The sequence below is a fragment of the Barbus barbus genome (assembly GCF_936440315.1).
Source record: "Barbus barbus genome assembly, chromosome: 16".
Taxonomy (NCBI): domain Eukaryota; kingdom Metazoa; phylum Chordata; class Actinopteri; order Cypriniformes; family Cyprinidae; genus Barbus; species Barbus barbus.
This window is the reverse complement of record NC_136744.1, coordinates 25,986,675-26,009,043: the sequence shown is the minus strand read 5'-3', so window position 1 is coordinate 26,009,043 and position 22,369 is coordinate 25,986,675. Positions and strand designations below refer to the sequence as shown.

Genomic DNA, 22,369 nt, shown 5'->3' with positions numbered 1-22,369 from the left:
CGGCGACTCGCCAAATAAATAAATACGAGAACATGAAATATTAATTCGAGTTTAAATTGTTTTAGAATTTAACCATTATCCTAAAGCTAACGTTCACAAAAGGAATAGCTACAGTGTATTTTTAGTATATTGTACTGTACAGCATAATCGGCATAAACCAGCCTGACCAGCGAAAAAAAGTGATCAAACCCCAGTACAACCACCTAACAGACCGGCTTGACCAAACCAGGGGAGCAGAAAACCTTGTTGAACTTCTCCCCATCAAGGCGGTCTGAGGTGAGGTAGGCTATAACAAACAAACACAAATAGCAAGCGGAAAGCAAGACCGCTTCCTGTGCAAGAGCTCGTCTTTTCCTCTGTGCTGCTGCATCCAGCTGTTTTTACACGCAATAAAAAGAGCGTATAACGCGTTCTGTGCGCGTACGGCCCCAAAATTACAGGCTAAGTTAGGACCACGCCTGTCCTAGAAGGAGGAGTGGGCTAAGGTTAAGGCGTAAGTGTAGAAATTTTTCACTGTCACACTTTACAGCTGCAAAGAAGCACAGGGCAAAAAAAGTTTGAAAATGTCCGGCGTGGCATCCACCCTCGCCAAGAAGAGAGCCGAGGCGGCCGGCTTTGGGACGAACGCCAATGCGGTGAAGTACCTGAACCAGAACTTTGAGACTCTGAGAAGCGAGTGTCTGAGCCGCGGGCAGCTGTTCTGCGATCCAACCTTCGCAGCCGCTCCCGAGTCTCTGGGCTTCAACGAACTCGGTCCACGATCCTCAAAAACCAGAGGTGTCGTGTGGAAAAGACCTGGGGTGAGTTCTTATCAAAGCAACATAAATGCAGTTTTGCCAAAGTTATGCATCATGTAAGTAAATGCTTCTATATCTATCTATCTATCTATCTATCTATCTATCTATCTATCTATCTATCTATCTTATCTATCTACATTCTCACTGTGGCATAAACTCTTGTTAATGTGATTTTCATCAACAGCAATATATGCCAACATATGACTCATCCCTTGAATATTTAAATGGAAAACAGGCAACAACATAGAACAAATCTTCATTTCAATGCTTTTTACCATTTCTGCAGGAACTGACCTCCAGTCCGGAGTTTATTGTTGGAGGGGCTACAAGAACAGATATTTGCCAAGGAGGTTTAGGTAAGTGAACGCCCCAGCTGTGTGCAGAGTTCTAACAGACCACAAGGTGTTGGTTATGCGGAATGACAAAAAGCATGTGAGATTGACCCAATATGTCTTGCATTGAATTGTTTTTATTCATTTTAACTTTATTGGGAAATCCCCTCTAAACCTGTGTAAACATTTTAAGAAGCACACCCAGTGTCTTTGAGTATTCTGTTGCCCTTTAAACAAGTTTGCACGCTTTCATAATTCTGTGTAATTCTTAGCACTAAATGAGACCCTGTAGTTACTCACACATCAGAGAAGTCTTTGTGTAGTTTTGGGGGAAAATACTAGCCACTGTTTTCAGCTCTCATGTTTGTTTTACTTGCGATGAATGTGTTGAGCCAGATGGAGAAATCCTCGTGAAGTGGGGTGTGATATGCACCGCTGCAAAACACAGAGGATGATTGATTCCTGTAACCTCTACCTCAAAAGGCTGTTTATGATTTAATTTTTTGGAAATTTAACTATTACTTATTTTTGTGTATTTGCCTACATATTAATTTCTTTACAAAATATTCTTTTTGCATTATTGTTTTTTATTTGATATATTTATTAATTTAGTCAGTGTGAGATCTTATCATGTTCATAGGTTTGATTTAAGGGTCATGCAATACTTGTAACCTCGCTAAACACTCCAAAGAGGCATAAATTATTGCATGAAATGAAATGGTTTCTCAGTTCAACTTCATTCTTTTACAATGGCAAATAGTGCTTGAAGAGTTACGATACTGCTTGAGGAAACCGCAAATCAAGCCCGCCTGTCACTATAGTAACACTTTCAGTGTTGTTGCACATCATAGCATCATCAGGAACAGAATGTTATAGCTGTATGAAAGATGAAAAATGATTCATCCAACTGAAAAGGAAACATTTTTTAGCTCAGCGAGTTATAGGCATTTCGAAGACTGATCAGCTGACATGTTGTGGAACAATTCTGAAAGACGGTTTATTGAGAGGCATTCAGATAAACTGAGTTGTCTTTGTGAAGATTATGGAATGCAAAGGATTTTGGGGCAGGACAAACAGTGTAGGCCTACAAACAAACCTCTGGAGGATTGAATCTCAGCATTTGCAATTGAGCATGTGGGAAATTGTCTTAAAGGGGTAGCTCACCACAAGCACGAAATTCTGTCCTTGTTTATATTCTATAGTTATTACTTATATTAAACCTTCATGTTATTCCAAACCATTTTGTTTTCTTCTGTGGAATATAAAAAAATTATAATAATAATTATGGAGTTGGTTGCTCTTTCCTATTCAATTACAATAAATGGGGAGTGGACTGAAGCCTTCAAGTCTTAATATTTTTAAACTGCTTTAGCGTATTTGCATTCCTCACGTCTCTGCTTTGGTAAAATATCAATGTAAATCTGGTCAAATGTATCAAACGTCCACAACCACAAGAGTTTCCTTTCTGCAGGTGATTGCTGGCTCCTCGCGGCCATTGCTTCCCTAACCCTCAATGAAGACGTTTTGGCTCGTGTCGTTCCATCCAACCAGGGCTTTGGGCAAGACTATGCTGGAATTTTCCACTTTCAGGTAAACAAAGTAGATATGAAAGTTATGTTGCACAGCTTGTGAAGAGAAAAATGTTGAGGGTGTTTGCAGAGAGATAAAGTTTTAAGGAATGAAGCCTTGCTAGGAGGTTGTTCTGGGAGGCTGCTTGGGTCTTGCCAGAGTTATTCTAGCTGGTTTCTAGGAAGTTAGACAAATAGATGTCAAATAAATGTTATCACTTTTTAACAGAGACTCGCATTGGCTTGTGATGGTGGAATGTTTTTGTCTGGACAGGAAGTCTATCTGACTCTAGACGGACAGCATTGATTCCAGAGGAAGTGCATGCTTAGTTCCTCTATGTGCTCAGTCTTACTGTATTTTTAAATTCCACATTTTGCTATGCTACTGTTTTCAGTTGTATTTAAGCATTTAAATCATTAACAGATCATAACAGGCTTTTCAGACTGTGCTTTGACTCTTGATGCTGTGCAATCGTGTGTTATGAGGTTGTATTTTAAATCTCATCTGCTGTGATTCCTCCCTAATTTATTTGTTTTGATGGTTGCAGTTGTGGCAGTTTGGGGAATGGGTGGATGTGGTGGTGGATGATCGATTGCCCACTCGAGATGGAGAACTGCTGTTTGTTCATTCAGCCACAGGCTCAGAGTTCTGGAGCGCCCTGCTGGAGAAGGCCTATGCTAAGTGAGTCATATAACATCCTCTTTTGTTGGGTTTGGTATGTGTTTGTCTTGCATTATATAACCACAATTGCTGGTTTTTTAAAAGTAGTCTAGTTGTTTAGTCTATTTTTTGGCTTTAAAATAGTGCAATTATGAAAATAATTAGTTTTGAGTCAATTTTGATGTTTTTGAGTGAAGTCTAATGCACACCAAGTCATTTATTTGATCAAAAAGTTTCATTTTGTGACATTATTACAATTTAAAATAACTGTTTTATGTTTTTATATATTTTAAAAAGTAATTTATTCCTTTGATGGCAAAGCTGAATTTTCAGCATCATTACTCCAGTATTCAGTCACATGATCCTTTTTTTTTTTCATTGTAATATGCTGATTTGCTGCTCAAGAAACATTTATTTTAATCATCAAGGGTGTGTTGCTTAATATTTTTTTGTGGAAAATGTGGTACTTTTTTCAATATTCTTGATGAATAAAAAGTTAAGTTCTTTTTATAGTACTAATAATACTATGCTGTGAATTTATAGCACATAGAAATTGTCCAAAATGGTGCAATTTGCGATCAAGAAAATAGATTTGTTTATTTACTTACTTTTTATTGCTGATTCTTTTGCCTTTGCCATCCTAAATATGTGGTTACAGCTTTGCAAAGTAGTAAGTCGTGCACAATCAGCACACAAATGTTGCCCAAACATCATTTTTAGTAACTTTATTGATACAATACCTGTTTATGATACAATGCTTGGTAGTCTGTGTCTCTCTTTTTGCACACTTTCCCTCTGAGTGACACTGTTCTCTCATTCAGAGTGAATGGATGTTATGAAGCTCTGTCTGGAGGTTCCACCACAGAAGGTTTTGAGGATTTCACCGGTGGGATTGCAGAAATTTACGAGTTGAAACAAGCCCCGTCCAACATGTTCCAAATCATCAGGAAGGCCCTGGAATCTGGAGCTCTGTTGGGATGCTCCATAGATGTATGAGCCCTATAGCACACATACAGATATTAAAGGATTAGTTCACCAAAATATTAAAATCCTGTCAGAAAAACAATTTCAGTACAATAATGCTTATTTTATATAGATCACCAGTGCAGCAGACTCAGAGGCCATCACTAATCAAAAGCTTGTGAAAGGACATGCCTACTCTCTTACTGGAGCAATTGAGGTTAGTCTTTCTTTGTTTGGGCTCCTTTGGCATTACTGTTCAGGTAATGGCTTGGATTAGACTAAATTCAAATGTTTTCCTGTGCATTTTCTAGGTTAAAAGAGACATTCACTGAAAGTAGCATTTTACTTGTTAACATTTTTATGTATAATCTATCCATAACCTTGTCAGATTAATTACCGGGGCCGAAAGGAGAAGCTGGTCAGAATTCGTAATCCTTGGGGTCAGGTGGAATGGACGGGGGCCTGGAGTGACAAGTAAGACCCAAAAATTCAAAACAATATTAATTTATTAAGATGTTTATTATGCAGTTGCATAAGCTTGTAATGAAGCTATTGTAGTGTTATACAGTATAATATAGCTTGACCTTATTGCTTAATTATGTCTGTGTATTTTAGCTCTTCTGAATGGAATGCCGTCGATCCGTCTGAACGTGATAATGTGAAGTCAGAAGATGGAGAGTTCTGGTAAAATTCAGTTAAAAACCATATCACTGAAGCTCTTCTTGGCACAATTATTCACTACCTGTTTGCACTTGTGTAGGATGTCATTCTCAGATTTTGTGAGGCAATATTCCCGCATAGAGATCTGCACTCTGACCCCAGATACGTTGACATCTGACTCTGTCAAACATTGGAGTGCTTGTAAATTCGATGGCACCTGGAGACGAGGCTCTACGGCTGGTGGATGCAGGAACCATCCATGTAAGCATGTTATATTTCTGTGCATCGGCTCAAGTTTGACATGAGTTTGGAGAGGCACTATCTTTCAGCAACAGAATGAACTTTAGCTTTTCACCACAGAAATAAATGACATTTTAATATATTCAAATATAATAAGGTTATTTTAAATAGTAATATTTCACAATATTACCGTTTTTACTATATTTAATAAATAAATATTAATGTTTTTTATTGTAATTTTGATTGAGCATAAGAGATTTCTTTCAAAAAACATTAAAATAAAAAAACTTTTTTAAAGTAGCATATGTGTGTGTGTGTGGGGGGGGTCCATGTGAAATATGCGACCTAGGAGACTGTAACGTGTCATCTTAATCATTTGTCTTCCATAGACACCTTCTGGATGAATCCTCAGTTTAAGATCAAACTGGAGGAGGAAGATGATGATCCTGATGATAATGAAGTGGGCTGCAGTTTGGTGATTGGCTTGATTCAGAAGAACCGGCGTAAGTTGAGGAAGTCGGGAGAGGACATGCACACCATTGGCTATGCCATCTATGAGGTGGGGTTGCTAAGATAGCAATGTTTTATGTCTCTTTTGTTGTAAATGTGATGACGTAACCTGTGAAGGGCGCTGTTTATACAATTATTCTTTTTCTTTTCATTCTAGGTGCCTCCTCAGGTGAGCACAATGGAATAATTTTTTTTAAAGGATTTCTCTATTGAGATGTGAAGAATTAACATAAATGGTAATAATGAAGCATTTGAAATATATTTAGCAAAAAATACTCGTCAATAATATCCACAGAGAAACCGTTCAAAACCTCCTAGCAACTGCCTGACAACCACCTGTAACACCTTAGTAGCATTGACTGTTGTTCAGGCAAACACCACTCACATTTTCTTCATCTAGCTTAATCTTCCTCTGGTTCTTGATCACCTCATTGCAGTTCCACGGGCAAAAGGACGTTCATCTGGATAAGAATTATTTCCTGTCCCACGCTCAAAAAGCTCGATCTGAGACCTTTATCAACCTTAGAGAAGTCAGCACCCGCTTCAAACTTCCTCCTGGAGAATATCTCGTTGTCCCATCTACATTCGAACCGCACAAGAACGGAGACTTCTGTGTGCGTGTGTTCTCCGAGAAACAGTCTGAGATGCAGTAAGGACTTGATATTTTGATTGAAAAATGTTCAATAAGCTCTTGATAAGACCATGTTCAAGTTACTTGTAGTGTCTTCAGCATATGATCAACCAAAACTCTATTAATTTATTACAAGTTGTCCTAAGAAACCTGTCAAGAAATGTAGTTCGTTTTTTGTTTTTTTATATATATAACTCTGTGGTCTTCAAAAAATTATCCCCAGTCTATTTAAAAAGGTGTATATAATTCTAGTCGATGTATATAAATACGTATAGATACATACATACATATACTATATATACAGAGAGAGATAGATACTGTATATACTGTACCTGTATATATTGTATAAAGAAAATTAAGCATATTTATTATTTAATTTTTTCATCACATATTTACATGTATATAAATGTATTATTATTATTATTATTAATCCATTTTTTTAAGGAGGGGTGCTGTATGACCTGAGATTCTCATTTGTATGTGATAGACTCTATCTCTCTTATTTCCTCCAGACAATGTGATGACCCGATAGAGGCAAACATAGAAGATGTAAGTCTCATTTGCCAGTGTCTCTCTTATGATGCTACCGTTGACTTTATTAATGTGAATATCATCAATAAACCTCTTTTCTGACTCCTCAGGAGACAGTGTCTGAAGATGAGGTTGATGCTGGCTTTAGGGGAATGTTCACTAAACTTGCCGGAGATGTGAGTTATTTTAGGCCCTGGCATAATGTTCATGAATTACCTTGATAAACATGAAACATGTTTGACCAATTAAACACAAATAAATTAATAATGTTTGCACTTGCCTAAGGACATGGAGATCTCTGCCACTGAGCTGAGAACAATTTTCAACAAAATAGTCGCAAAAAGCAAGTCTTTTCTTTATACCTTAATATTTATTTAAAAAGTTCTTATTCATAGATATTTAGTAAACAATTTGTCTTCTCCTTACAGGAACGGATATTAAGACAGATGGTTTCAGTTTGGAAACATGTAGGGTCATGCTGAACCTCATGGATGTATCCTTTACAAATAGCCCAACAGGCAGTTGTTTAAGATGCCCAAAGATACATTTCTGTTTAACTTCATAAGTCATAAGGAGTTTGACTTAACTCTAGTGCAGGAAAGTGGCAATGGTAAACTAGGGTTAGCTGAGTTTGCCACTCTTTGGAAGAAAATTCAAAAGTATCTGGTAAGTTCGTCTTAAGTGTGGCATAGAAAGTCAAAAATGCTACTTGCAAAACCTCATGGGTGGTCTTTTTAGGTCATTTATAAGAAGAATGACATGGATGGGTCCGGCTGTATGAGTACACCAGAGATGCGAATGGCTTTAAAGGAAGCAGGTACGATGACCTTTGACCTTCGTTAAAATGAGTTTTTAATGAAGCAAGTGAAACTTCAAAGTAACTTGATTTATTTGTAATCGTTGCACAGGATTCTCTCTGAATGACTGCATTCATCAGAATCTGGCTGCACGCTATGGAGACGCAGACATGAAGATCGACTTTGATAACTTTGTGTCCTGTGTGATGCGCCTGGAGATGATGTTCAGTAAGAACAGTTCATTTTTTTCTGATTGGTTGAAATACGTTTCAAGGGTTTTAATTATAGGATTCAATGATGTTATTTTTTATAAATGTATGGCTTGAGGTTTCTTCACCGCATTGTTGATCACTTTATTACATACTTTCTGAATTGAAATGACACTTTTTTAACTTTTAATGAATAATTTAAGTAGAATTTGGAAATATCTTTCAATGTGTTGAGACTTTCATTACCACCTCGTGTGTGCAGCATGTTTTCAGTAATTCAGTGTTCCAGAGGCAATTATTTCTTACATACTATATCATTTTTATTTTAGTTTTATGGATTTTGTTTGTTTTTGGTGTATTATTTTTTGTTTATATTTTTTATATTCGTTACTTAAAAGCAATTTTTTTTTTTTTTTTTTACTTTTGTAGAAGTGTTCGAAAGGATTGACGTAGACAACAGTGGGTTCATTGAGTTGGACTTCATCCAGGTATTGAATGTCTTGCAGTCTAATAGTACTGTATGTCTTAATTTAACAATTTTGTGTCCGAACATTTTAAATGGTCCTTTTTCTTTCTTTCAGTGGCTGACGGTTGCTATGATTTAAAGGCCCAGAGGATTATTATGAATAGTATTTTTATTCTGCTAGTTAATTTACACAGAAGACCATCATATTCCTAAATGCTTAATTAGTATAGTGGACCTCCTGGAATTTGTAAATGTGTCCATTGTGCTTTGCTATGCAGATACAAGCATAGTTGCCTATTGTTTTATTCGTAATGCACTTTTGTCTTACTGCGGTGCTTGCAAGGCATCATTGTTTTGATTTTTTGCTGCTCCAAATTGTGTGGCTTGTTGATGACAGTTGTGCAATTACTTTAAATGATCAGACGTATGATTTTCACCTGGTCATATAGACTTAAAGAGCAATCAAAATTATACATCCACATTTTTCTTCCCCAGATTATCATATCAAACTTGAAAGTAAACACTTTTGGACAGTAAGCAACCACATAGCAGTGCTCTGGCAATGAATCTAGCATCTTGGTTTTGTGAGCAAACACTCACATTTTTTTATACTTTTTTTTTTATTTAATATTTAAGCCTAAAACCAAGTTTACTTTTCTTTGCTGCCTTGCAAGCGCTGGTATTTTTGTGTAAATTCAAATCTAGTTTGTATTGTGGACCATTTGAAATTTATAAATGCATAAAATATACAGTCTTGTTGCTACAGAGCAAAAATCCTTTATTTGTAACATTATTTCCAGTGTTCACGTTATTCAATGGCTTTCAAGGGTGTCGACCTTTAATGAGAATTTCTGTCAGAATTGAACTTTTGACTCATCATCCCCTCAGTCATCATCCGCCTAAACTTAAACACATAATTATGATGCGTAAATCTACGTGAAAGCGATAAATAATGACTATTTGTCGCTGTACAGAAATTATTTTTCTGTATTTACAGTACTTCCTCAGCCGAACACGACTTTTTTCGCTATATATCGTCTATTTAGCACATTCTGACCAATTTAAAACGTTTGTTGTATATATACAACATATATATATATAATGTAAATAGACTAGGCCTATACGTTTTATGTGTTAGAAAAGCTCGAGGCTTGCTTGGGACCCGTTATTTGTAAAGCATTTGACTGGTTTGTCGTGACAAGTGCACTTGTGTGTCTCAGTGTGTATCGCCCCGCCTCCTTTGGACACACACACACACACACACATACATTGCGTATCTTTCGGGAGAATATAACTGTATATATCACACACAGAAGAGACTGACAGGACCGCAGCTGCAAGGCAAGTTTAGCGGATCTTGTATTTCTGAATCATGTCGAGATTTATTTATTTCTGTTCTGTCCGTGTTGTTGGTCTCCGTCGGCCTGCTGTAGTCCGTCGCATTGAACACTGTATTCAGTGTCAGAAATGCATGTTATGCACATATTGAAGCTTGAAAATGTTTTAGGCTCGAGTAATATCGCTAGAAATTGCAGTTGAAATTGATAATTAAATGAACCGCAGTGATTTACGAAGGTTGAAAGACAATAACACGACAAAATGCTTGGCATGCCATACAGAATGTACAGAACAACTCAATAAATCGCCATGTTTTTTAAATATAGTGATTAAAACAGCCCTGTGGTGGATTTTTCTAAGTGTCGATAGTTTTTCGTACTTTTATCTAAATCCAGTGCAGGTTGTGAAGTTATACACAGTGTGATTTGTGTTGAAATGAATGGGAGGCCCTCAGTCTGTTGAGAGTTTTGAGGCCAGCAACACAATGCATTCATTGATGCAGAGAGATAATAGAAATATGATAATGCTGTAAATTATTTGCCATGTCAATATGTGAGTCTGAAAATTGAATGAGATTTCTGTAGAGCAGATTATAAATCTATAAACCTGCACTTATTTAACTGAGCAGAGCAGCATTCATCACAGTTATTAAAGACTTCTGCATCTGTTCTGTTTACATTTTTAACCTTATTGATATGCATCATTTACTTTAAAGTAATTTTTAGTAATCCAGCCTTCAGTGGAACCAAATTGTATTTGGACACTAAAATAACCCTATTTTGTAAAATTGCATTAGAAACTAAATATCCAAGCAAGTAGCATCTGCAAACAAATTATGCATTTTTTAGGCCATTTTTGCAATAACCAACTGTCAAGTTCATCATTAACATATTCCACCAATGCTACATAATCCATTTTTTTGTTGTTTTTTTGGTAACTGGTGATGATATCCCATAAACCTTCATGTAAATTAAAAAAACTGTCTCAATAGGTACTAATGTGTACACTTTATATGTTCTTTTAATGTGCTAATATGTACCTTTAAGATAGCACTGTGTACTATTTAGGGGTAAATAAGGTACAAAGATGTCATTTTTAGACAATTTTTTTTAGCCCCAGTGACAGCTTTGTATATTTTTTTTTTTCTGAGAGTGTATGGTCTTTTGAAAGCTAGTGTGCATAATTCGCATTTACGTGTCAATTATAGATATATATAACTATATAACTATATATATATATATATATATATATATATATAGAAGAAAATACAATGCAATGTACTCCATGTCTACACAAAGGCACAAAAATGTATTAAAGTGTTTTGAGTATGAATCCCTTTGCTATCAGTTTTGCTATATAAAACTGCTTTGCATCTCACGGCTCCAGCATGTTCACATATGGAGGAATTTCGGCACAGATCAGTGCTAACAGGCTACAGGCAGAAGGCGTGGGTTCTTTTGAGCAGGCTTTACACTTCCAGAACCAGGACTTTGAGGCACTCAAACAGGAGTGTTTGGAAGGGGGCTACCTGTTTGAAGACCCCTGCTTCCCCGCTGAACCACCCTCTCTCGGCTTCAAAGAACTTGCCCCAAATTCCTCCAAAACCCATGGTGTGGAGTGGATGCGCCCTACGGTGAGGGGAAAAATAATTAGTTTGTATGCTACCCTGTAGTCTCTTATGCTCAACAAGGCTGCATTTATTTGATCAAAAAGTACAGTAATTTATTGTAATTAAATTTATTGTCATTTATTTCTGTGATGGCAAAGCTGAATTTTCAGCAGGCAGTCATTGCTTTAGTCTTCAGTGTTATATGACCCACCCAATCCTTGCAGTTCATGGTCAGAATGTTTATAACCGCACTGACCACTCCCTCTCTATTGCAGCTGTTGTCACTGTTATAAATTCACATACACAAGGATTATAACATTTCTCTAGACACACTTAGTCAGTGTACACATGATTCCTGTGAGGTGACTTCATTCAGATTAATTGTTAATTCTAACAATCATAAATAATATGAGTATGTTTCAACATAGGAGTGGCGGCAGTAATTACACTCATGCCATTCCAAAGCCTGTTATTTTTTTTAAATATCTTATTTTCAACACCAGGGTTATCATAGTTAACTAAATCTAAAATTAAAATAAAAAAGTGACTTTAAATCAAATTGCTTAAACGTAGTTTATTTCGGCTACTTGCCATAGCATCATTTTTAACTTGATACACACAAAATTGTGAAAACTTTAATTAAAATTACAATGAAAAATAAAAACTTTTATTATTATTCAACTATAACAGTACCCTAATATGTTAAGATAACACTCTTCCATTCATGGTCACACCACATTTGAAAACATTTTTTACTTTGCATTAAAATTTTTAAATAAACAAATAATTTTTTTTTAAAAATCAACCACACAGGTTTCATTTTTGGCTTAACTGATCTTATAAAGTGTTGATTTATTAAAACAAATATCTTTGGGTTGCCCAATTTCCGTTTCTAATGCCTCTTTTTCTGCAGGAGCTCTGTGATGATCCTCAGTTCATTGTGGGTGGAGCCTCACGGACAGACATCTGTCAAGGAGCTCTGGGTAAGTTTTCTGGTTGTACAAGAGCCATCGAGCATGCATAGTTTCGAAGCGTTTGTCTCGGCAGGTATTATGTGTCATGGAATCCCCTCCAAATGATTCTGAAGCTGTAAAACTCAAAGCATGACTCGCCACAGAAAGAGCATCTCATATAACTGACCTGAGGCATGTCTGCATGTGACTCATCCACTTCCCACTGACCTTGAGTCAGTGTTTGTGGTTGTGCCAACTTTTCTCAATCAATGTGCATGTCAGATTTTTCTAGTTTTTATGTTACCGCCCTAGTACAGTACATATTTGTACTCTATTTACATAAGCTAGTTTAAAACGATCAAATACAGTACCAGACAAATGTCTGCACACCTACTCGGTCAATATTAGTAGTGTTTTACAATAATATATATATGTGTCTATATACATATATTAATTATACAGTGACAAAAACAGTTTAACTATTGAAAACTCTCATATATTAGAGCCAACAATGGTAGTGTATGTTCAGCCTGCCGCTGGCCCCTTACAATTTTGAGGCTGTGGAAAATTCCTCTGCTCTGAGTGGGATGTAAAAAATGGGTTCACACAGGCCTCACTGAGAAAATAAACCCCACCCCTTTCTCTGTGCCCCTCTGCTGGTTGTAGAGTGGTAGCTCAACTACTGTGTCTTATTAAAAGACAAAATATTTTATTTAGGGATTTTGGTATTACAGTTTAAATAGCTTTTTGAATAAGTGGCTTTATTTCTCCTTGCCTCCTCTGTTTTTTTTTTTCATGGTCAGGTGATTGCTGGCTCCTCGCTGCTATAGCCTCGCTGACTCTTAATGAAAGACTCCTCCACAGGGTCATCCCTCATGGCCAGAGCTTTCAGGATGACTATGCTGGAATCTTCCACTTTCAGGTTCTGAAACACAATTGCGTGCTCTAGAGGTTCTTGTTGTAAATTATACAGTAAATAGGGGTTTTAATCTGAATATTTATGCTTAAATGCTTATATTGGGACAGGGCAAACATATATTGGGCTGAAATATGAATATGCTTGTCATTTTTATTTTTTTCTGGCCCCATTATTTTTAAAATGGCAATTTATATGTATCTAATATAAAGAAATACTTGTATATGTGTATATATATATATATATTTCCCCAAGTATTTATTCTTGATCTTTCTGTTAGTCTTAAGCTGCAGTCACATTGGCAAAAAAAATGATAAAGTTGTCTATTTAAATAGTCTAATCTCAGTTGTCAAGCAGATTCCTGTTGGGCAGCTCAGTGGGGAAATTTTTCGCCCTCAAGCGAAATTCCAGATTGCATGGATTTTATTGAAATTACTGTGTTTTACCAAAATTCGCAACTTTAAATGTGACCGCATCTTTAATCTGGAGTCCTCTTAGGGATCTCTTCATACTAATCACTGTCTATTATCTGGATGTTAGGTTCATTACAGTTGCTTTTTTCTGTTGTGCAGTTCTGGCAGTTTGGTGAGTGGGTTGACATTGTGATTGATGATCGGCTCCCGGTCAGAGACGGAGAGCTCATGTTTGTCCATTCAGCAGAAGGAAATGAGTTCTGGAGTGCCTTGGTTGAAAAAGCCTATGCTAAGTATGTCCTGATAGACATTTTGGTAAAGGCCAGCAAAATGTGTTTTTACTAAACAAGAATCGTTTACAAAAGTGGACAGTGTCTTTCTTATTTAATAAAGCTTTTTGTATAGTCTAAACACAGTCTCTTTACTTGTGTGTTTGTTTGTTTTGTGCTAGGCTAAATGGCTCTTATGAAGCTCTCTCTGGAGGATCCACTACTGAGGGTTTTGAGGATTTCACCGGAGGGGTTTCAGAGATGTATGAGCTCCGGAAGGCTCCGAGAGATCTGTACCGAATCATCAGCAAAGCCCTGGAGAGAGGCTCCCTGCTGGGCTGCTCTATTGATGTGAGAACTGAATTTACTATACTTCATATACTACAAACTATTTTTATGTCACATTTAATGTCAGTTGTAATTGCATAGATTTACAAAACACTAATAATATAGGTTATTTGATATTTCTTTAGAAACATTTATTTACCTCAGTCTAGATTTAGGTTAATATATTATTTCTGATTGTGTATCAGATCACCAGTGCCTTTGACATGGAATCTGTGACGTTCAAGAAGCTGGTTAAGGGTCATGCTTACTCAGTGACTGCTCTCAAACAGGTGATACTCTCAGTATATGTTGCTCATAAACACATTTGAGTTTAATTTTGTCTGCCTTCATGTGTGCGATCTCTCTTTGACAGGTGGAATTTAGGGGTCATACAGAGAGGCTAATCCGCATCCGTAACCCGTGGGGTCAGATTGAATGGACGGGGGCCTGGAGCGACAAGTAAGAAATAACACAGAAATCATATTCAGTTCAGCCCTAGTCACCGAGTAAGAAGACTGTGTATGTTTTCTCTCCAGCTCCCCTGAATGGGATGAAATTGATCCCTCTGAGAAGGACGACTTGCACTTACAAATGGAGGATGGAGAGTTCTGGTGAGCTTAATCAGCAAAAAAAATTAAGGAATATTTCACCCAGAATTGAAACTTTGCTGAAACTTTACTCACCCTCAGGCCATCCAAGAGGTAGATAAGTTTCTTTCTTCATCAGAAAAGAACAGATTTAGAGAAATTCAACCGTACATCACTTGCTCACCAGTGGATCCTCTGCAGTGAATGGGTGCCGTCAGAATGAGAGTCCAAACAGCTGATTAAAAAAAAAGTTGTCTTGTCTGAATCAGGAGAGAAATATGCACAGATCAAGCACTGTTTACAAGCAAGAACAGTTCTAAACAAATATGTGGTTGGATTTTGATGTGAGAGGATAACAGGGGATTGACTTTTTCACTGGAGGAAGCATTATTATGGACTCATATTTTGAACATAAGCAATGGTTTAAAGTTGAAATGCCTTAGGGATACATTTGTTTCTTACAAATATGCAACTTTTCACTTACAAGATGTTAACTGATGGAGTCGTGTGGATTATTGTGATATGTTTATCAGCTGTTTGGCCTCTAATTCTGACGGCACCCATTCACAGCAGAGGATCCATTGTTGAGCAAGTTTTGGTGAAGAAACAAACTCATCTATATATACTGCATATGATGAAGGTGAGTACTGTATGTGACCCTGGACCACAAAACCAGTCATAAGGGTCAATTTTTCGAAATTGAGATTTATACATCATCTGAAAGCTGAATAAATAAGCTTTCCATTGATGTATGGTTTGGACAATATTTGGCCGAACTATTTGAAAATCTGGAATCCGAGGGTGCAAAAAAAATCGCCTTTAAAGTTGTCCAAATTAAGTTCTTAGCGATGCATATTACTAATCAAAACTTAAGTTTTATTATATTTATGGTAGGAAATTTACAAGATATCTTCATGAAACATGATCTTTACTTAATGTCCTAATGATTTTTGGCATAAAAGAAAAATAGATAATTTTGACCCATACAATGTATTTTTGGCTATTGCTACAAATATACCCCAGCGACTTAAGACTGCTTTTGTGGTCCTGGGTCACATTTTTAGAAAAAAAAATATTTGGGGGTAAACTATTCCTATAAATTTGACACATCAGTAGACCAAAAACACATTGTATACGCTCACAGCATAAATAAGCAGTTCCCTTTGTCCCCAGGATGTCGTTCAGTGAGTTTTTGCGGCAGTTCTCCAGGCTGGAGATTTGTAATCTGACCCCTGATGCTCTGAGTGATGATGACCTGAGCCACTGGAGCACCATCAAGTTTCACGGTGCCTGGCGGAGAGGCAGTACTGCAGGAGGCTGCCGAAACCATCCCAGTGAGTAACACCCCTGTTCACGTCCAGCGATTTTATTAGTTGAGGTCACAGTGGCTGTATTGTTGGTCATAGTGGGTGACCCTACTACTGCAAACATTGGTGGGCTTTACCACTGGCCATAGGTGCAAAAATCCCATTGCCAATGAATTGGTTTTCAATTCTGGAAATGTTAGGATATACACTGCCACTGGGGTCAGTAAGGTTTTTTTTTTTTTATGTTTTTGAAAGAAGTCTCTTTTGCTCACAAAGGCTGTATTTATTTGATTATAAATACAGTAAAATATATATATATATATATATATATATATTGTAAAATATTACAATTTAATTTAATAGCTGTTTTCTTTTTTAGTTCATTTTTAATTTTAAAATTAATTTATAATGTCATTCATTCCAGTGATGCAAAGCTGAATTTTCAGCATCATCACTCAAGTCTTCAGTGTCACACGATCCTTCAGAAATCATTCTAATATTCAGATTTGCTGCTGAAGGAACATTTCTTATCCAATGTGTTGGATTTTTTTGTGGAAACAGTGAAACATTTTTTTCTAGGATTGTTTGGTGACTACAAAATTCAAAAGAACAGTATTTATTTGAGTAAGAAATCTTTTGAAGCATTATAAAAATCTTTACTGTCACTTTTAATCAATTTAATGCACTATTGCTAAATAACATATTAATTTCTTTAAAAACAAATCTTACTGACCACAAACTTTTGAACAGTAGTGCATAAAGCATCATATCACGAACAATTATTAATTCATAAATCAAGCTCAGCTACCTGCTTTCTCTGGGATTTGAACCCTTGACTGGTACGTGTTCCTGTACTATTTGGCAGACACATTCTGGATCAATCCACAGTATAAGATCACATTGCTGGAGGAAGATGATGACCCAGAGGATGAAGAACTGGCCTGCAGCTTCCTGGTGGCTTTAATGCAGAAAGACCGCAGACGGTACCGCCGCCAGGGGCAGGACATGCACACCATCGGCTTTGCTATCTACGAGGTGAAGAGCAAAATAGGTTTAAATAGCGTTTATAGATAACTTTGTTTTAGAAAGGAAAAAAAGCCTAATTGTTTTCTTTTTTTCCTCCTCCTTGCAGATTCCTGAAGAGGTATGAACCCATATCAACAATTTCTTTAAATAGGTTTGCCTACACCATTAAGGCATGTATACTTCCATAAACATTTATTTTTAAAACAGAAGGATGAATTTTTCTGTAGATTGTGGAATCTACAGTAGGATAATTTTGCGTACCGCACAGATTTGTCATTTCCGTCTGTCTGCAGTATGCAGGCTGTCAGAACGTTCACCTTAAAAAGGACTTCTTCCTGAAAAACTCATCGTCTGCCCGCTCTGAGACCTTCATCAACCTGCGGGAGGTGAGCACTCGTCTCCACCTGCCTCCCGGTGAATACATCATTGTCCCCTCCACCTTCGAACCCAGCAAAGAGGCAGATTTTGTCCTACGAGTCTTTACTGAAAAGCAGTCACAGACGGAGTGAGTGTGTGTTCATTTTTTAAATGGCACCCAAAAATGAAAATTCAGTCATTGTTTACTTACCCTCATGTTATTTCTGTCCAATTTCCAAGCTTAATTTTTCAACTGAGAGTGGACAGAGATTTTATACATTCATCAGTAATACAATACAATCTATCACACACACACACACATATATATATACGTAATGTATAACTATATTTACATACAATAATATAATGCACAAGTCATAAGCACTAACTACTTAGATGATGCAGTTACTTTCTCTTGTCATATTTCCTATTGTGTTGCATGGGGGAAAAAAATTGGATTTGGAATGACATTAGGATTAGTACATTTTATTCTGTCACTTTTTTCCTCAAAGGGAGTTGGATGACGAGATTTCAGCTGACCTGGAGGATGAGGTAAGATTTTGGATCAACTTTAATTAGAAAACAAATGCCATATTCTTTAGACTTTTTAATAAACGTGGCTCCTTTGGGTTTTTTTGTAGGCAGAAATTACAGAGGATAATATTGATGACTCTTTCAAGTCCTTGTTTTCCCAGTTGGCTGGAGAGGTGAATAACTATACATAACCATGTTTTTCTGTTTTAGGTCTGCTGATGTTAGAACATTGCATTTAAATATTAACTTTGGAATATTTTCTTTTCTTGTTTTAGGATATGGAGATATCTGTCCGTGAACTCAGAACTATTCTCAACAGAGTAGTGTCCAAACGTGAGTAACGTTATTTTGCCTACACTTGGGGTCAATGCCGTCAAAACGAACCTGTTTATCTGATTTGAATGAACCGTTTCTCTCTCAGACAAGGATCTAAAGACAGATGGCTTCAGCATGGAGTCCTGCAGAACTATGGTCAACCTCTTGGATGTATCCTTCACTATTTACAAGAGTATTCTGGGGTTAAATACTAGTTAAGGTCTATTAACTGCATCTCTGTCATTCTCTCGATCACTATGGAAAATCATTTTGACTCATTCTTGAGTTGGTAAAAACAACCAACAACACTCTTTACATTAATGCAAAAACAGTGGAAGTCTGGATGTTTAAAAGCACAAACCTGAAGCTCATAGGCTGTTTATTGGCTTTAAATGTCAATAACAGCTAAATTTGTGCAGAAAGGTTAGCAGGGTATGTTAATAAGAAGCATTTATTCTGGTATATTGCCTTGCTAAATTATTTTCTGTGATAAGTAACATCTGAGCAGTTGTCAGACAACCTGTATCTGTTTTTACTCTTGACTCCGTTCATCAGAAAGATGGTAGTGCACGGTTGGGTTTAGTAGAGTTTCAGATCCTCTGGAACAAAGTAAGGAAGTTACTGGTGAGTGTCTTAGGTCTGCCTTTTTTTTTTTTTTTTTTACTAATTTCACACACTATGAAATGTTCATAGCTTCTTTAGTAGTGTTCAAAATAAATATTTCATGCTTTCCTTTTCACTCAGGGGATCTTCAGAGAGTTTGATATTGATAAATCGGGGACTATGAGCTCTTATGAGATGCGTCTGGCTGTAGAATCAGCAGGTAAAAGAGACATTCATTTCATTATTAGCATGCACGTAAAGGGTGCATAAACTTGAATTTACTGTCCTAAAATGTCATGATTTTAATATTTCATTTTTTTTTAAGAAATTCATATTTTTATTCAGCAAGGATGCATTAAATAGTTAAAATGTGACAGTAAAGGCATTTATAATATCACAAAATATTTATATTTCAAATAAATACTGTTCTTTTAAACTTCCTATTCATCAAAAAATCAAAAAAAAAAAAAATTGCAATGGCTGCTGAAAATTCAGCTTTGCCATCACAGGAACAAATTACACTTAAAAATATTCAGTATCACAATATTACTGATTTTACTGTATTTTTTAAATAAAATAAATGCAAAATTATAGTGATCATAAGACTTGTAACATTATACGTTACATTACAAAAATATTAATGAAACCAAATTTTAAAATGTATATATAAATTAGTCACTTCGAGGTTCTCTCTGAAACACAATCCTGTCGTCCTGTACACTTTCTTTTACAGGCTTTAAGCTCAATAACAGACTCAACCAGATTCTTGTAGCAAGACACGCCGAGAACGAGGTTATCGATTTTGATAACTTCGTCTGCTGCTTGATCAAACTGGAGGCCATGTTCAGTAGGTGTTTCTTTTTGTATCACATGGTGGCTCTTAATATATATATTTTTAAACATACTCAAAATGCTTTATCCCAGCGTGGGTTTCATGGTCTTGCACTTCCTTGCAGGATCTTTTCAGCAGCTGGACAAAGATGGAACAGGAACGGCTGAGATGAACCTTTCTGAGGTGCTCTGGCTTGATTTCATTACAGTCAAATGTTAAAGCAAGCCATCTACAAAACACTAATCTCTCAATCTCCTTTTGTTGTGTAGTGGCTCTTCATGACCATGTGTGGTTGAGGTAGACCATTTCATGAACATCCAAGTCGAGAACCTGCTGCAAAGTGCCTCAATGCTGAACTCCTCATGCAACAATCCCACTGTAACCTCATTAGAATAAAGTGCTATTAGTTTAAGGATTTATTTTTCACTCAATATTACACATTGCAGTTACACTACAAAGCAAACCCCTCTAGTGTAAAACAAGAAAGAGGACCTCCACTCACCGCTGCTGTAATGACTGATGGAATGGCTGAGAAACATCATGTGCATGGGATAAATATGAAGTGAGCTTCAAGTTTTGTCCTTACAGAAGACCAACCTTTACTTCAAAAGGCTGTCCATGAATAGTGCCATAGGGGGGGAAAAAAATAAACCACAGCACTGCATGTTCTCCTATAAGGTGAACTTGTGCATCCTATTAAAAAAGCTTTAGATGCTCAATGCGTAATTGTGTAGATATTGTCACTGATTTCCTATGATCAGGGCTTCAGAATAAACTCTATTGTAATACTCTTACATTATTTTATTTCTTATGTTCTGAAAACAAATCCAAATACCTGAAACGTCCTTACAAGTTACACACCAGTTTACACAAATCGCTGAGCAATGGCTAACAGTTTAGAGTATTCCCCCTCCATTTTGCGCAGATGTGTTGGTATAGGAGCTTTTATTCTTGTTCCTGTGGGGTTTCCATTCTCTTCGATCAAAACCACGTTATTTGAGTCGAAGCGTGGGGTCATTCGAGCTCCAGGCATCTTGTGACCTACTATGAGAGCTTTTTTCTTCTGTCCTTTAATGGCCAGTAAGACTCTGTCTCCCACTTTACCGATTCCATTCTTGGTGTATACGTGAATGACTTTTGGTGGACGGTGGTGATGGGCATTTCCGAGAGCGCTGTTGTCGACCACCCTCACGCGTGTTAACTTCTGAATAGCAGCCACAGCTGCTGAGACGCTGCAGTGAGATGATAATAGGATGGTTTTTGTAAAGAACATGCAAGAACATTGAACTGTCAGGGCTACATGAAAAGTCAACACATTCAAACTAAAACAAATGATTTTACATTTGTTTTATTAATCATTCATATATCATGTCTAATGTGCTGATATGAGCAGTATATATCATATCATTTCTGAGAAACTGGACCACTACTCATATATTCAGAGCAAAACATTTCCCCTGTGTGGTAACTAGTTTAGAAATCACCCTAGATAATAAAACCAGGGTGCCCACACTTGCTGACCAATACATTTCTGCAGTCGTTCGTGATTACAAATGATCATTTTTGTAGAAATTAACCCTAAAGAGACATATTACAATTCTCTCATATATCTCGCTTGATTACAAGAACCTAAAAACTAAAGGAAAACCTGAAGAATGAAGAAATTGTTCACCTGAAAGCCCTCTGCTGTATCAGTTTGGGCAAAATCACCCCGGACACCGACAGGGCCATCCTGACCTGACAATAAAAGCAAGCCAAAATTTAAAATAATAACAACAACGATTTTAGAAACTTTTTATGGACAATTCTCAAGTCATTTAACGGCGTCATGTTATCGATAGATGTGAACTCAATTGGTCAAAATGTTCTTGTAAAGTGATATTAAGTAGTGTAAATAAATAACGTTATTAAATACCTGCTCAGATCATTCACGCCACACCAATGTCACGCACACATCTGCGTCATAACAAAGCGACGTTTGCTCTTTTTCTTGTGTTGATTCAACGGCAGCGCATTGGCGCCACCTGCAGTGCTGGAGGATAAACACAGCATCAGGAAGAGACCAAGTTATAACTCCGCCCCCCTCATTTTCTGTATTTATTTTTAAACCTTCTTTTATTTATTTATTTATTTGTCCGCTTGTGTTTATTGAGGCTACATAATTATTATTTACATCTAAAAATAAATTTAGGAGTAAATGTATTTGTTTTATCTAGCCATGTGTTTCTTTATTTGTTTTTTTGTTTGTTTTCTGCAGGCTTGGGGCCCCATCCATTTGATCAGTTGACAGCTGTGGGCCTTGATATCAATGGAGCAAACATGAATACATATACTGTAGATGCATTTACAATCAGTAAATTAAAGTAGAATTACTTGTTTACAATTTGAATAATTCTAGTAATTAATTATTTAATTAATTCACATCTTAATGTCTTTTATTTGCTAACTTTCTGACAATATTTTGAAATCAACAGCTAGAGGTCATTATTAAGACTACAAATGTAACACAGAACACTGAATTCTGTGGTGGTCTAAAAATTAAAAATAAGAAATTAGCATGTTTTATCCTTGAAAATGTGTTCTTCTAAAATAAAATGAGACATTAAAAGCACCTCAAT

The 22,369-nt window shown here is 36.5% G+C and overlaps 3 protein-coding genes across 4 annotated transcripts; 2 read left to right on the top strand and 1 right to left on the bottom strand.

The window, feature by feature from the left end:
• Positions 1 to 495: 495 nt before the first annotated feature.
• Positions 496 to 10,695, top strand: LOC306882658 (calpain-2 catalytic subunit-like). The gene is made up of 21 exons (XM_079437465.1): positions 496 to 800; positions 1,084 to 1,153; positions 2,601 to 2,719; positions 3,246 to 3,379; positions 4,180 to 4,348; positions 4,455 to 4,538; positions 4,710 to 4,795; positions 4,937 to 5,005; positions 5,082 to 5,242; positions 5,611 to 5,780; positions 5,889 to 5,900; positions 6,169 to 6,380; positions 6,875 to 6,911; positions 7,004 to 7,069; positions 7,179 to 7,236; positions 7,322 to 7,386; positions 7,491 to 7,559; positions 7,632 to 7,710; positions 7,802 to 7,918; positions 8,329 to 8,387; positions 8,481 to 10,695. Exons 1-21 carry the CDS (start codon positions 564 to 566, stop codon positions 8,502 to 8,504), a joined length of 2,097 nt encoding a protein of 698 aa, XP_079293591.1. The 5' UTR covers positions 496 to 563; the 3' UTR covers positions 8,505 to 10,695.
• LOC306882660 (calpain-1 catalytic subunit-like) lies at positions 9,602 to 20,544 on the top strand. The gene is made up of 22 exons (XM_079437467.1): positions 9,602 to 9,706; positions 11,090 to 11,336; positions 12,226 to 12,295; positions 13,069 to 13,187; positions 13,754 to 13,887; positions 14,046 to 14,214; positions 14,397 to 14,480; positions 14,564 to 14,649; positions 14,727 to 14,801; positions 15,951 to 16,111; positions 16,950 to 17,119; positions 17,217 to 17,228; positions 17,404 to 17,615; positions 17,980 to 18,019; positions 18,109 to 18,174; positions 18,277 to 18,334; positions 18,423 to 18,487; positions 18,872 to 18,940; positions 19,061 to 19,139; positions 19,653 to 19,766; positions 19,876 to 19,934; positions 20,021 to 20,544. Exons 2-22 carry the CDS (start codon positions 11,091 to 11,093, stop codon positions 20,045 to 20,047), a joined length of 2,115 nt encoding a protein of 704 aa, XP_079293593.1. The 5' UTR covers positions 9,602 to 9,706; position 11,090; the 3' UTR covers positions 20,048 to 20,544.
• LOC306882659 (large ribosomal subunit protein uL14m-like) lies at positions 18,105 to 21,783 on the bottom strand. Of its 2 annotated transcripts, XR_013785277.1 has the most exons (4): positions 21,667 to 21,783; positions 21,424 to 21,488; positions 20,254 to 20,983; positions 18,979 to 20,127 (listed from the first exon to the last, which is right to left on the bottom strand). XR_013785277.1 is itself a non-coding variant. In XM_079437466.1 (3 exons), exons 2-3 carry the CDS (start codon positions 21,480 to 21,482, stop codon positions 20,617 to 20,619), a joined length of 426 nt encoding a protein of 141 aa, XP_079293592.1. In that variant the 5' UTR covers positions 21,483 to 21,488; positions 21,667 to 21,775; the 3' UTR covers positions 18,105 to 20,616. The 2 variants fall into 2 exon arrangements, 1 of the variants encoding a protein (XP_079293592.1); XM_079437466.1 differs by having other exon boundaries at positions 18,105 to 20,983; positions 21,667 to 21,775.
• Positions 21,784 to 22,369: the final 586 nt, after the last annotated feature.

Excerpts from the sequence above, each read along its gene's own strand:
- LOC306882658 (XM_079437465.1), top strand. The coding sequence starts at position 564 with ATGTCCGGCGTGGCATCCACCCTCGCCAAGAAGAGAGCCGAGGCGGCC. Across the intron at positions 801-1,083 it reads TCGTGTGGAAAAGACCTGGG|GAACTGACCTCCAGTCCGGA; the intron begins GTGAGTTCTTAT and ends CCATTTCTGCAG. Across the intron at positions 7,919-8,328 it reads GCGCCTGGAGATGATGTTCA|AAGTGTTCGAAAGGATTGAC; the intron begins GTAAGAACAGTT and ends TTACTTTTGTAG.
- LOC306882660 (XM_079437467.1), top strand. The coding sequence starts at position 11,091 with ATGTTCACATATGGAGGAATTTCGGCACAGATCAGTGCTAACAGGCTA. Across the intron at positions 13,888-14,045 it reads GTTGAAAAAGCCTATGCTAA|GCTAAATGGCTCTTATGAAG; the intron begins GTATGTCCTGAT and ends GTTTTGTGCTAG. Across the intron at positions 18,335-18,422 it reads CAACAGAGTAGTGTCCAAAC|ACAAGGATCTAAAGACAGAT; the intron begins GTGAGTAACGTT and ends TTTCTCTCTCAG.
- LOC306882659 (XM_079437466.1), bottom strand. The coding sequence starts at position 21,482 with ATGGCCCTGTCGGTGTCCGGGGTGATTTTGCCCAAACTGATACAGCAG. Across the intron at positions 20,984-21,423 it reads ATACAGCAGAGGGCTTTCAG|CGTCTCAGCAGCTGTGGCTG; the intron begins GTGAACAATTTC and ends ATCTCACTGCAG.